At 49.2% G+C, this 13,753-nt stretch overlaps 5 protein-coding genes across 5 annotated transcripts; 1 reads left to right on the forward strand and 4 right to left on the reverse strand.

Moving 5' to 3' along the window:
• Positions 1 to 508: 508 nt before the first annotated feature.
• On the reverse strand, positions 509 to 2,930 carry BO87DRAFT_113775 (DNA photolyase). The gene is made up of 2 exons (XM_025617898.1): positions 1,142 to 2,930; positions 509 to 1,075 (listed from the first exon to the last, which is right to left on the reverse strand). Exons 1-2 carry the CDS (start codon positions 2,505 to 2,507, stop codon positions 516 to 518), a joined length of 1,926 nt encoding a protein of 641 aa, XP_025477666.1. The 5' UTR covers positions 2,508 to 2,930; the 3' UTR covers positions 509 to 515.
• BO87DRAFT_313504 (5'-methylthioadenosine/S-adenosylhomocysteine nucleosidase) lies at positions 2,769 to 3,888 on the reverse strand (the record flags this gene model as incomplete). The annotated part of the gene is made up of 2 exons (XM_025619621.1): positions 2,769 to 2,917; positions 2,973 to 3,888. 2 exons carry the CDS (start codon positions 3,886 to 3,888, stop codon positions 2,769 to 2,771), a joined length of 1,065 nt encoding a protein of 354 aa, XP_025477667.1.
• Positions 3,889 to 4,174: 286 nt separating this feature from the next.
• Positions 4,175 to 6,027, forward strand: BO87DRAFT_313177 (WD-repeat protein; the record flags this gene model as incomplete). Its single annotated transcript, XM_025619609.1, has 3 exons — positions 4,175 to 4,286; positions 4,341 to 5,872; positions 5,932 to 6,027. 3 exons carry the CDS (start codon positions 4,175 to 4,177, stop codon positions 6,025 to 6,027), a joined length of 1,740 nt encoding a protein of 579 aa, XP_025477668.1.
• A 39-nt stretch (positions 6,028 to 6,066) lies between these two features.
• Positions 6,067 to 10,063, reverse strand: BO87DRAFT_408402 (ATP-binding cassette transporter; the record flags this gene model as incomplete). Its single annotated transcript, XM_025626143.1, has 11 exons — positions 6,067 to 6,768; positions 6,822 to 7,336; positions 7,404 to 7,588; positions 7,643 to 7,758; positions 7,820 to 7,891; positions 7,944 to 8,142; positions 8,191 to 8,427; positions 8,477 to 8,639; positions 8,692 to 9,353; positions 9,400 to 9,633; positions 9,688 to 10,063. 11 exons carry the CDS (start codon positions 10,061 to 10,063, stop codon positions 6,150 to 6,152), a joined length of 3,378 nt encoding a protein of 1,125 aa, XP_025477669.1. The 3' UTR covers positions 6,067 to 6,149.
• Positions 10,064 to 11,298: 1,235 nt separating this feature from the next.
• Positions 11,299 to 13,453, reverse strand: BO87DRAFT_363450 (fungal specific transcription factor domain-containing protein; the record flags this gene model as incomplete). The annotated part of the gene is made up of 5 exons (XM_025621686.1): positions 11,299 to 11,355; positions 11,402 to 12,670; positions 12,723 to 12,754; positions 12,806 to 13,028; positions 13,217 to 13,453. 5 exons carry the CDS (start codon positions 13,451 to 13,453, stop codon positions 11,299 to 11,301), a joined length of 1,818 nt encoding a protein of 605 aa, XP_025477670.1.
• Positions 13,454 to 13,753: the final 300 nt, after the last annotated feature.

Here is a 13,753-nt window from a genome sequence, read left to right on the forward strand (position 1 = left end):
GAGGGTATAGCCAATGCTCACAAATGGGACAGCGTTGTCTTCAAGTCATTCACCTCTTTGCCTTCCCTAACTCACGTCTGTCTTCTTCCTTTCCCAATCTTCTTTCCGCGGCACCTCCCACTTCTCCCTCACTTTAGTGTTTGCCTCGAAACACGCGCACATCCTCCAGATCACAATACTCTCACTTCAGATGCACACTGATGAGATCGTCTACACTTTCAAGTGCATCTTCGACCTCAAAGGTGACTCGGACACTGCGAATCAGGGCACCCTTACCGAACCAAGCGAGTTTCCACTTTCATCGGCAAGTCTGCTCCATTGGGTAGCTGTTATTACCAAGGGTTTGTCATACCACAAGATTTGGGAAAAGGACGCTGGTTTGATCTGCCAGATGCTGCAGGGCCGCAGACAATTCGTTCTCAGGTACCAAAGTACATAGAGGTCAACAACACGGAGGAAATGCTCAATACTAGTAAAAAGATGATATCGTGTATTGAATAACTAGCCCCAGTAGTCTATCTTTTCTTCAACAAAGCATGCCCTCCATCTGCATTTTCACCACCCTCACCCCCTACTTCTCGCCCCCGTTTCTGCCCTCCCTCATGATCACCACCATCCCCATCCACCCTCTCATTCGTCTCATCCACCACTCTCCCGTCCTTGATTTCATACCCAAACACCTCCTTCCACGACCCATCCATCACCCTCTCATCATCCCCCATCAAATGCACCCCGTACGCCTCCTTCATCTGGGCAATACACGTCTGTCTCCTCTCATCAAAGTCGAACATCGGCTCCGGGTACGTTCTTAATCCAGTCTCTTCATCCTTCTCGACCATCCCATCCCCAGTTACCCGACACTCCCACCTCTTCTGGTCCTCTACCGGCGCCTTCCACGGCTCATAAATATACTTCTTATCATAATGTTCCAGCTCCGGAACATAGTGTCTCACGAACAGCCCTTCTGGATCCCACTTCTTCCCGAACGCCACCGGCGAATAGCATCTATAAAACTGCGTAAAGAATGCCGTGCAGGACAGCCACATCCAGTTTCCGACATTAGAGGCTGTTTCGTCTGTTGTTCTATTATTAGCGTCATCACTATCACGATCGGAATGGGAAAAGAGGATGGGAGTCATACGATCAACCAACCACTCCTCAAACACCTCCGCCCCCCTCTCCCAGTGCACATAACATCCCCCTCTGGTCAGGAAACATGCGACACTATGTCGTCCCAAATGATGAATCCACCCCTCATACTTCAGCTGTCTCATTAATGCATCGATCCACGGAAACCCCGTCCGCCCTTCCTTCCACCGTCGGAACCATACCTCCGCTTGCTCATCATCGATCATATACGTCCTGTCCACTAACCCCGTCTCCTCATCGTGGTTAGATTGTAAATGCCACGGAATGAACCGCGCGATCTTGTTTCCGCGTGCTTGCGCATACACGGGTCCCAGAGCTGCTTGCGCAGCGAAGAACATTTCTCGGAAGAGAAGCTGGCCCGGGAGATTAGTAGGGAGGTTTGAAGTTGGCTTGTGGGCTGATTCGCGCTCGTGGAGGGTATCCTGCACGTCGTGCCAGAATTTGCGCACGGAGAGGGAGCCGAAATGCAGATGCGGCGAGAGGAGGGTTGTCGCTTGTGGGTGAAAGGCCGCTGGGGATGTCTTGGGTTTTTCGAATGTCGCGACGAAGTCTTCGTTTTGTTGAAGGTAGGTGCGTAGCATCTCAAGGGCGATGGATTCGCCGCCGTGGTGGGGGGTTGTTGCTTGGCTGGGTTCGATGGAGAGTTCCTCTAGTGTAGGGATAGAGAAGTCGCCGTTGGGACCTGCTATGCTCCTGTATTGAGTATCGTTGTGCTTAGTTCGATGAGCAGCATTTAGATCATCCTGATCTGGAACCTCATGCTCAACTCCACAGATAGCCCTCATTTCCTCCTCCCTCAACGGATCAGGTACACTCTCCGGTGCATCAACAGGCCTATCCGGCACCCCATTATTTATCTGTTCAACAGCCTTCTCGACCTGATGAATACTCATCGTCGGCTCGCCTTTATTGTGATTCACCACTTCGTCCGAATCAAACAACGTCCGTCCAGACTTCACTATAACCTCTACCCCTGCCTCCTTCGCTAACTTCATAACTGTCTCATCGCGCTCCCGCGCGTACCCGTCTGTGTCACTTTCGAATACGAGGTGTGTCGCACCCCATGCTTTGAATAACTTGGGGAATACTGTTTGAGGAGCTTCACGAATTACCCGCAGCTTCTGCTTCGGATTCAGTTTGTGGTAGGACTGTGACAGGTCGTTCTGGCATTCCAGCAAGAAACGCCATCGGTTTGGACCTACACGAACCCGGTATGCGTAGTGCGGGTCCCAGGTGAAGATTGGGATGAATGTCGACGGGTTGAGGGAGAGCGCGGCTTGCAGGGCGGGGTTGTCGTGTAGGCGCAGGTCGGTGCGGTGCCAGAATATCACGGTGGGTGGAGAGGAATGTTGGGGCATGTTGGGCGGATGTAAAAGGGTAGGTAGTGATTGAGAGCCAATGGAATAATTGAGTCAATTGGGCGTGTTTTAAGGTGGATGTGTAGGCGATGTGCAGAATTGAGGGTTGTCGTTGGGAGCTGGGATGTGAGTATGATGTCACCGTATCTAGACTCTGACCCTGAAATCTAGATTTGCGGGATGCAACCATAATGCACTGGGAACCATGGAATGGTGGCTGATATTAACTACTCGGTAGCGATGCCGAATAAGCGGGTAGATTCATCCGAAATAGATATTCCCGGCTGCTGTCATGGTCTGAATGTTGGTAATAGTGCCATTCTGCGCATAAAAGGTGCCTGTGATTGCCCCATTCGAGGACACAGTACCTGCAGATGAAGAGTTGTGATCATCTTCGATTCGAGGAACCGCTGCATTGGAAAGGTTACCAGTTGGCGCGCAATAAACGGCAACAATTTAACTCACTAGGCTCAATAAACCGAAGAATTTCCTTAGCTACAGCAGCGGCAGCGGCAGCGGCATACTCATGCCATACATCGTTCTTGTGGGAATCGGCGTAATCGCATATGCCTCGGATAACCAGACACGGGAAATCGTTCATCATGGCTGCAGCTTCCATTTCGAAACAGATGGCTCCACCTTCATCGCTGGCGATCTGGTCTCTGATTGCCGCGTCTTTTATCACAGAATCACCGGAGAGGATGAGTCCGTAATGTATGACTGGCTTGGTTGGATCGGAGCGTGGTGGTCTCTGAGTAACCCTGTTTCGACTACATTGATCGCAGGTTGATTCACCTTCGACATGATCATATGTAGGCTCAAAAAGGGTATCTGTATCAAATGATGGGCGAACAAAAGCTTGATGCGCACAGCGTGTATGTAGCTCTTCGATGAACTGATCAACACTGTCACCTTCCATTCGATGTGCAACCTTCATTCTAGAGATAGCGTGTAGCCATTCGAGAGGAGGAGGTAGCAGATGCTGCTCGGCTCGCACAAACCTATCCTGATATGCTGTGCCCAAGTCGTATTGGACCACTCCAGGATTTGTTCCTGTAGGGGTGCTGACAACTACATCTCCTAGCCGGACATCGACACCCTGAGTGGGTATACCACCGCCAATGCCGACAAGCAGGAGATATGAGATGTTAGGAAAGTCTTGCTTCAGCTGACTGACAGCGGTCGCTGTGGAGAGCTTGCCCCGAAATGTGTACGGCAGTGTGGCGATTACCACATTGTGCCCGCTGAGGTTACCCAGCACATATCGGGTCGTTCGTGATTGTGTTTGCTTGTGCACCTCATCTAGCATATAATGGATGGCACAGATTTCGACCTCAAGTGGGCAGAAAATACCGACTGTGTAGTCTCGTGACAGAGCCATTGGGCTGATAATGCTTGACGGCAGGCAACAACGGACAGGGGGCTTTTTTTTTCGCAGCAGTCACAAAAATGCTCCTTGTTTTCTTTAAATGAGCAGTCAAGGCTCGCAGAACCGGTATCCGGGATCAGCGTCCAGGCGCTAGAAATCGGGCGGTTATTGGCCAGACTAAATGCCCTTGCTGAGGGGTAGATGTCTAGCCTGGCGCTTACAAAACTGCCTCATTATCTCCGCCCGGACATTAGGTGTGCTCACTATTTCCCTTAAGCATCTCGTACCGTTCGGGACTATGGGAGGGGAAGCAATTATCGGACCGGCCCTTTCAGGCCAGTTCTATGCTGGAACCGGAAAGCAGTACAACTTCGGCAGCGTATCGGGAGAGAAGGTCTATATGGGTACCGGTGAGCACAACATATGGAGTTCACCTACCAGAACAGCGGGCTGAGGCCAGACAGGAGATGTCCAAATATTCTCGACTTTGCAATTCGCCAAAAGTGCTTGCTTCAACTCCCGGGAAAGGGAGCACGACTCATTCTGCCTTGAAGGCACCCGCGTGGATCTGTTAAAGGACATAGCGGAGTGGATTGATGCGGACCATAATGAGGGTATTTTCTGGTTGAGTGGAATGGTAGGCACTGGAAAGACAACGATTGCTCGCACGGTGGCACGAAATTATGATCAGCAGTCGCGGCTGGCTGCGAGCTTTTTCTTTACTGATGCAAATGAAGATGCCAATAGTGCAGACTCCTTCGCATCAACAGTTGCTTGTCAGCTGGCCAACTTCGATATAAGCATGAAAAATGCTATTCAGGATGTGTTGGAACGATGTCCCCTTTTGCCCTATCAAGGGTTGTCGGAACAGTGGACACGGCTTGTGAAGGAGCCACTGATGGCATTCATCCAGAAGCACGATAAGTATCCGATACTTATTGTGGTTGATGGCTTGGATTTGTGCCCGGATAAGAATGATCAACGCTTGATTCTTCGTCTGCTATCTGACATTACTCGGGTGTGCGAAAACAAAGTGCTTGTCTTTCTGGCGAGTAGACCAGAATCCGCCATTCGGTCACAACTTTCCGAAATTCAGCATAGAAAGTTGAAAATACAGGATATTGGAGAAAGGGTCGTTAACTCGGATATAAGAATCTTCTTGGACCACGAAATTGGCAAGCTCGTGGCCCCGTTCGAAGCAGAGCTTGCATGGGACGGAGGAATAGTGGCGACTCTCGTCTATCTTGCCCAGGGTCTCTTCCTCTGGGCGGCCACTGCTTGTCAATACGTCCGAGGTGCTAAAAACCACCAGATTATCAGGCAGAGACTGAGAGACATAGAGCTAAAAAGCCGGGAAAAAGGAAGTCCAACTGAGAAATTGTATCAAATCTATACCAGCGTCTTAGATGGCTCAGTCAACGAAGCATGGACTGAGAAAGAGAAAGCAACCTACTGGAACTCCATTTCGCGTGTATTATGGACTCATGAACACATCCTTGGCCGTCTGCCAAGAAGTGCCTCCGGCAAACTGATACGGGTGGACACTGACTCCATGCTAGAGGACTTGCATTCTATTGTGACGGTTCCAGAGGATGGTGACACACCTATAAAATTCCTCCATACTTCCTTTGCCGAGTATTTGGGTGAGGGTGAACTGAGGCATCCAGAACTTCAATTAACACTAAGACAGAGTCATTGTATGCTGGCGGATGCTTGCCTTGACCTCCTGAATGAAGCATGTGGGCAAGATGGTAGCAACCTACGGAATCTTGTTCAGCACAGAGGAGAGCCGAAAACGCAGAGTTTCCCCCAAGAGCTGGAGTATGCGTGCACCCAATGGGTAGAACATCTCTATTTTGGGCGGGAACTTATGTCTCGAAAAACTAAAGCATTTGTGTTTCTCGAAACACACGGGAAGAGTTGGATCCAACTACTTGCCTTGAGCAACAGGTTAGAAACAGTGAATACAATGAGAATTTTGTTTCATCAAAAAGTTGTGAGTGATAAATTAAGCGGATATCTTAGCCATTGAAATCTATAGCTAACCTTGAATAGGAGGATAATCCAGAAGAGGACAAGCGATTCATTCATGAGTTACTCTCTACTGAATCTATATCCGAGATAACTGCGCAGTGTCAACGACAAGGATAGATGGCAGCACCATACATGTATTGCTTTCAGCACAGTTCTCGTTCTGTTTCCGTTCCATTGTATGTGAATAATTGATATTCTCAGCCAGAATACAAAGATCACTATACACGCAGAAAGACTATCTAGTTCTCTTCAACCCAATCCATAGACGTGCCAATAATAGATACCCGTAGCTTTCCATCCTTCATCGTAGCAATGGCATCTACACCTGGCCTCAAAGTATTCATGATCCCCTCAGTCCGATGAGCAATCATGATAACCGTATGATACTCAAGTTCTTTACGCAGAATATCTCCCAAAATGGCCTCCGTCTCACGATCCAGAGACGAACTAGCTTCATCGAGAATAATAATCGGTTTCGTCGGCGCAGTCGCCTTCACACGGAGCAGCATCCGACAAAGCGCGAAGAGTTGCATCTGACCGGCGGACAAGGGGAGTATTGCTGAGATGGGAAGATTCAGTATAGTGTCAACATCTGTAGAGGCGGCAGCAATCTTATCCCAAAGGCGAGTTCTCCTCAGTGCTTGTACAACCTCATCACTTGTGCATTTATTATACGGGTCCAGATTGACGCGGATAGCTGCTGTGGGGATGTTGAAGCCATCTTGTGGTACGGCGATGATGCCGCGTTGTCGAAGGATCTGCAAAGGCACGTGTGCGATGTTGATGTCGTCAATGGAAATGAATCCGTGTTTGGTCTCGAGAAGCTGGAGTAAGGAGAGCATAAGTGTGCTCTTACCGCTATAGCCAACAAGTGAGCTCGTGCATGAAACGCTTGGAATGACTGATCATACCTTCCCGTCCGACCCATGACAATGAGTTTCTGTCCCGAATTGACTCGAAATGATACATTGCGCAGAGAGGGCTCTGATTCCTGCGAGTATGACACAGTGATATTGTCGGTGCGTAGTTCTCCTGCTGATGGCCACTGTGCACCTGACTCTAGAGCACCTTTAGCGCCATCTTCGCTTGGTACACATTCCTGCACATCCTTGAGTCGGGCAACGCCGCCAAGGGAGGTCTCCAAAGAAGTCCAGTTCTGGACTAATCGCAATAGCGTAGTGTTGGCCCCGATCATCATATTTAATGCCATTCCGACATCAGCCCCCGTGGAGTTCCGGTACATGACCGTGAGAGTTATCAGGCCTATGGCAATAATGGCCTTTAAACAGTCCAGCACAATTTTAAGCCAGCACTGCAAGCAGAGAAGCAGGTAGTATGGCTTTTGTGACATGTCCAGTGCCTGGATATTTTCGGTGGCGAATTTTTCCTGCCAACCGAAAGCACGGATCGTGGTTACACCACTGGTCTGGGATATATTAGACATGACTTATCATGGAGATGTATGAGGAATGACAAGAGCAGATTGAGCATACTGTATCTAGGAAATTGGTGTTCAGTCGAGACCTTGCCTCTAGGTCCAGAAAGCGCAACTGACGAGAGTTGCGAAGATAGACTTTCTGGATGAGGTAGACCAGTATGTAACATGGTGGTATCGTGGCAAGCATCACCGGCTGTACATACACAATCAAGGCTACCTGCATTAGTAGCTTGAAGATTTCTGGAACAGACCTGGTTAGGACAATGTGAGTGAGAGGGTGGACTGGAAGCTTACGGGTGCTTAGATTGGCGAGAGCGGAGGGTAGTTGCTTATCCACTAACGCTATGTCTTGGGAGAACCTGTTTAAAGTGATGCCGATCTGTGCTTTTGCAAAGTAGGACAATGGCGCTCTGGATTAAGGTACCCTGCATCAGCAAAAAGTAGTGTGATGAAAGGGAGGTGAAGGCTGACCCGAGTAACCGCTCAAGCAGCTGAGAATGTAACACTCTTCCCGAGCGAATCGCAACCTTCATCTGCGAGAACCTTCAATGTTTTAGATGCTAGTGAAGCTAAGTCAGTAAACAGGGTAACCAACCACATCGTTCCACTGGTTGCTGCCCACGCAATGAATGAAATCCCTGCATAGAGCACCATATATCCATTAAGCTCCCCAGAAGAAGTCTCTGTTGCCCATCTCAGGACATACTGTGAGAAGGTCAAGCAAAATGAATATGTGGCGGTGCAGACTGTCATCAGAAAGGCATTTCGGTAACCAACAGCATTGAAGTAGTAGTCTGCTCAAGATTCAGCACGCGTTGGATGTGTTGATAAAGAGGATATACCATAGACAGCAAAGTCTCCCGTTTTCCGTGATAAGTCATTGGCAGCCTCAGTCATTCGATTGTTTTGACCAGGCGCCTTTCTGTCGTACAGCTCCGAGGGCTGGGTAGTCTGGTCGCTTGCAGTGAAGGGAACAAGGCTACCCGGAGTTTTTCCCTGCTGAACGGTGCGAGGATCCTGGAGGCGTGCCTCCGAGCCTTGCAGAACCAGTAGACTATTTGCCATGGGGAAGAGCTTCGCTATGACGCATTAGAAAAATCTGACTGGCTTCAGAAAAAAGTAAACTACTGGTGTTGCTAATGAGCAGAACACCTGCGTTGATTTTCTTGAACAGCCCCCTGGGGCCCAGTAGCCTATCAGAGATCTGCTCCGCGACATTCTCGTCAAGGGCGCTGAGCGGGTCATCAAGGATCACCACATCATAACGTGAGTATACCGCGCGTGCAAGAGCCTGCGTCAATTAGCGAGTTCACAGGAACAACCCACAATAATAACGAACATACTACGCGCTGACGCTGACCGCCGGATAGGTTCATCCCGTTATTCTCGATAAACGTCGAGTCACCGTTGTGAAGGCTTTCCAAGTCAGGGCTCAAGCAGCATGCATCCAGGACCAGCCTGTACCACTCTTGGTCAAAATCAGAGTCAACAATTATCGCATCCCGAATAGTAACGCTAGGTAGCCAAGGAGCCTGGGCACAGTATGCAATCTTTCTTGATGTAAGACTAATTGACCCGGTTGAGGGTAATTCTCCAAGCAGGGCCATGGCTAATGTGGTCTTTCCACTTCCAACCGTACCAGTACAGACGATTAGCTCCCCTCTAGAAAGCCTGAAGGAGACATCTCGAAGTATTGTTGGATCTATTTTTGATGAGTGTCTAACGGAGACGTAATCGAGCGATACCAGATGTAGGCCCGTCTCGGCATCAATATGTCGGGGATCCAATATTGATGGCTGACTAAGATATGCTTCGATGCGTGCAAAGTTTGCCATTATACCAACAGCACGTGGGACTAATGTCATGACCATGTTGGCCGGATGCGTGACCATGGAAAGAAGAGCGATAGACGTGAATACGTCGTTGGCGTGCAGTTCTCCAGTTCCAGATGACAGGACATAGAAGACCAGAGTCAGTACCGGGGCGAATATACCAAGTGAATTTGCTTTGTTACGTTAGCTGGCAGCTGTTGATATGGATTTAACACATACCGCTGGCATTATAGGCGACGAGTATCCACCTTAAACGTTCCGACAGGCGTAACTCCTTCTCACGTAATTGCGAGATACGACACTGCGTTGCATCCACCATACCCATCATCTTGAGGCTTTTGATGCCTCCAAGTACACTTGTAGTCGTGGAAATGCGCTCTTGCGTCGCGGTATTCCATTCCTTCTGTCGGGGCTTAAGGTGCTTAGCAACGTATGCACTCATCCGCGAACACGCTGTAGTGCATTAGTACAATAAGCATGAATATTCAGGATCAACGAGTAGTATGCCGAATATGATAGCCAGTGGAAGAAAAGCAAACCATTGAAGCCGGGCAGCCAGTAGCATTGTGCCGATGACCACCTCCAAGATATAGGCCCATGTGTCATGAAGAATTGCCCCAACTGACTCAACACTGTCAACATCGGAATTGATTAGGGTCACAGCCTCTGATTCGGCCTCTTTGCGGGGGAGTCTCATCGCTTGATCGTGTACCAAGCTAATTAAGGCGCCCCTAACCATGATTCGCAGTCGATCGATGTAACGTTGATATATTGCCGCAGAGACCGCCATTCCTATGTACGTAATTGCGGCTGATGAGATAAGCCAGATGCCACGAGCTGTGTCAGTAGCCGTATCATTCACGAAGCGGATAAGGGCGTCCATCGCTAAGGGTTGAGCGTAACGAAACACGATGACGAAGAGACGAGGAGTCACGGGCAACAAGAAAGCAGATTCAAGGCAACGTGCCAAATTAAGAGGAAGAGCCCATCCGGAGGACTCAGCTGATAGATATTAGCGCGATAGTGAAATGTAGATGAGGGTCTCACTTCTTGAAATCCACGCTTCAATTGCTCTCGTACGGAGAGTTCTTGATGATAGCATGTAATGAATTGCAGGTAATTGTGCGGAAGAAAGCGTCGAGATATAGCTTTCCCTCAGCATAGTACTCATGCAAGAGAGGGAAGCAAGCCTAAAGGGCCCAGCCGCATCCTCTGAGGTTGACACCTGCGACTTTAGATATCCTTCCCATCCCCAGGAACGGATATAGGTGAGAAGCCATAATGCTTTCAAACATGATCTTAACACAATTGCGTCACAGTCAAAGACTGTTTCACATACCACGCCCCTCGTCTTATGCATATCTTGTGCTAATGCAACAGCAAGGTACGCAGGTACGAGGTGCGGCGATTGAACTCCTCGGCCATGTTCAAGGATGGATATAGCAAGAATACCTGCTACTACAACAACCGAGAGGCAATTGTCCAAAGCGGCTAGACCATTGTGGAGGTGCGCGTCTGGCCCAGGCCCAGTCACAGATATCGAATGAATTATGCAGAGTGCGACTGCGATTACCTGCGATATAGACCCTCGGGAAGCAGAATCTGGCTTCTTTGGTAGCTTGTAAATGCCACAGACTCTCCGGGCTATCCCAAGGAGGAAAGCCAACGATAGTACAATTGACCCCCATTCGCTGTTGGTGCCCTGAGAGAAAGTCATGATCATTGCGCTTCAATCACCACCAGGAACTCGAATATTGTGGAGACTCCGCTCAGTGCCACGAATAAAGAAATTTTGGAACCCGTAGGGAGCTGGAAGTGGCGGTATGCTGATAAGGAGACTGATGCACGTGCAGCCACAAGGGGACCGAGCTCCACATGAGGTGTCGCTTGTCGTGGTGCATTGATAGTTCAGCCTTATGTCTCAGATAGTATTACACGTTAATCATGCAGCCAATGACCAGTTGGGTTGCGGTGGCACGTCATAATTGGGCGTTGTGCCGCCATTTTTGCCCCTGCAATGAAAAGGCACTTCTCAATCCATGATGAAATGTTGAGATATTTAAAGGAAGTACACGTTGGTGATGAGATTTTGACTCCTAGGTACATAGCCTCCTTTGATCAATAGATAGGCCCGTCCTGCAATTCGGTATCCTGGATGAAGGCATCCCACGTAGTCTGTTCCGGTCAGTATAGGCCAAGTTAAGTAGCATGAATTACGAACCCAATCAATATCTACATCCAGGGTCTCCTTCTCAAGCGATTGTTCGACGCCATCAAAGGCTGTGAATAGAGAATTAAAGCCTTGGAGATTCAAGGCATGGGCTGAAGTAGTTGCAGACTCGGGCCGGAAGCTTTCGACCATCCGCACAATAATATCGTACACTCTCCCAGCTTCTTCGTAGGAGTCCTTCGCGCGTCTCCAGAGATCGCAAGACCTTTCTAATATCTGCAATATATCGATGCTCCTGGATGCATCTGGGTTGTTAAACCGCCGCGCGAGCTCCAACTCCAGAAAGAGAATCATAGCAGCTAGAGTCAACACTTGTCTCGTTAATGAAGACTTGTACCACGACGGCTCTAGTGCCACTTGGTAATCTAGTAGAGTCATCGCGGAGGATAAGCATCGATCATGAGATAGCTTGAATCGGGTATCGAGTCGCCCTTTAGCCATGAACTTCCTGTGAAGAGTACACATAGCTCTGTGATACATTGAGCAGAGACTGAATCTGGAAACTTCTGCTGCGTTTCCTAATGGGATGATATTGCCCTCCATGTGGACTTTTAGGTGTGAAGGAAACTGCTCATATGCATCATACAGCGCCTGGTCAATTTCGCGAACAGTGTCGTAGGTGACAAGCGTTGGAGTGTTGTTGAAATCTGCAATGCGTCCGATCGCACGGAAGAGGCGGGTCTTTACTATTATATAGGTCGTTGCGGTAGGCTCTTCCAGAGGCCTCGATGGCGGGAGGGACGTCGTTCCTTCCGATAACTCCCAGTCGTGGATGTTTCGTGGCTCCATTGTATCCGAGAATAGTGTCGAGCCCGTTCGAGGAAAGCCGCCAAGGAATGAGGCCATATCGTCCATGATAATGACCGACATCCAGACCCGACGTCGATATTCTGCCTGAAACGGCGAGATAGACGGGGAGTGAGAAGGGTCACGATGGTAGCCCATGTTTATTGCAGCTCGTACAATGACTCCTGTCATAATCCATAGTCCGCGACGGTTGTCGTCTTTTCTGTTAAGCTCAGCTGTTGCGTTGAACCTCAAGGTCTCGATAGTGTAAGGAAGGCATTTAGCAATGTCGCCATTAAGCAAGCACTGCGCTGTACGGATGCGATAGAGCTGAAAGAGTGACTCCGAGATGCCTTCGTACTCTGGCGGTTCTCCGAATTGATGAAAGGAGAGCATTGTGAGGCCAAGGATTGAGAAGAGGAGGCCCAGCCATATGAAGTTTGTGCGGGACGGGTCTTTCCAATGCTCGTTGTACTGATGTGTGGTTAGTAGGTAGGTGATTATTATGGCAGTATAGAGTTGATACCTCGCGCATGAAGGTTGGTATGTGTAGGATGGCTTTACAATGATAAGTCAGCTTTTTGACATTCATTGGACGAGATCACTCACGGGGCACAGATATTTGGAATTTCTCTGTGTCAAAGAATAGAGCTATGAGCTTATCGACCTGATGCTTTGGTGGTAATGTAGATACAATTTCTATTCGCTCCAGTGGCTTGACTTGACCAAAAAGCAAGCTTGAGCCGTCGGCAATATGCGAGGGAGCAGACTGGACGACCTCATTAGCGATTTCATCCTGAGTTTCGGTCCATGTTTGCTTGAGTGTGTTTATCTGTGAACTATTAGCTGGCGGGGCTTTACTCTGGAAAGGCACTGGACACAACGTCAAAGGAGCGGCTGCTGTTCGCTAACATTATGAAAGGGAGATGTGATGTAGCCAATATCAAACAGTGAATGGACCAGCATGGGGGAAGCAAGATAGTCTACAGCAAAGATGGACAGGCAGATCAGAATACTCACCTCTTCCAAAACGTCATACCACTCATCACCCCCTCGGTACACCGAGCGAGTGCCATCAATCATCGTCGTCCCAGCGCATGCGACTTCTGAAGCATGCGACTGCGCACCTTGCAAAGCCTTATTATCGTCAGGTATAAAGCTCTCCGGTGTATGAGGCGTATTCTCAGACAATCCATTCTTCCGCTCAACAATCAGCCTCTTGACCAGATCCTCCAAGTGATCGATCCTATTCTTCATCTCATCCCCACCATCCCGACGCGTAGGGGTAGTGCCATTGTTAGCGCCTCTGAATCTGCAGGACGGCTGCTCATTGCGCGTGATACAGTTTTGACAAGGCTTCTCGCGATTGCATTTCAACCTGGATCCGTCAGCCGTTATCCTGCACATAGTATATGTGGTGGATCTACACACTTCCTAGCGCGGCAGGGATCACATGACAATGGGATCCGGTGGCGCCGTTTTGGTTGCTGCGATGGTCTGGAGGCCCAAGTGGGTTTTGTGACACCATTGGATTCCATAGTGATTGAGGTATAAGAA

The sequence above is a fragment of the Aspergillus neoniger genome (assembly GCF_003184625.1).
Source record: "Aspergillus neoniger CBS 115656 unplaced genomic scaffold BO87scaffold_25, whole genome shotgun sequence".
Lineage (NCBI taxonomy): Eukaryota > Fungi > Ascomycota > Eurotiomycetes > Eurotiales > Aspergillaceae > Aspergillus > Aspergillus neoniger.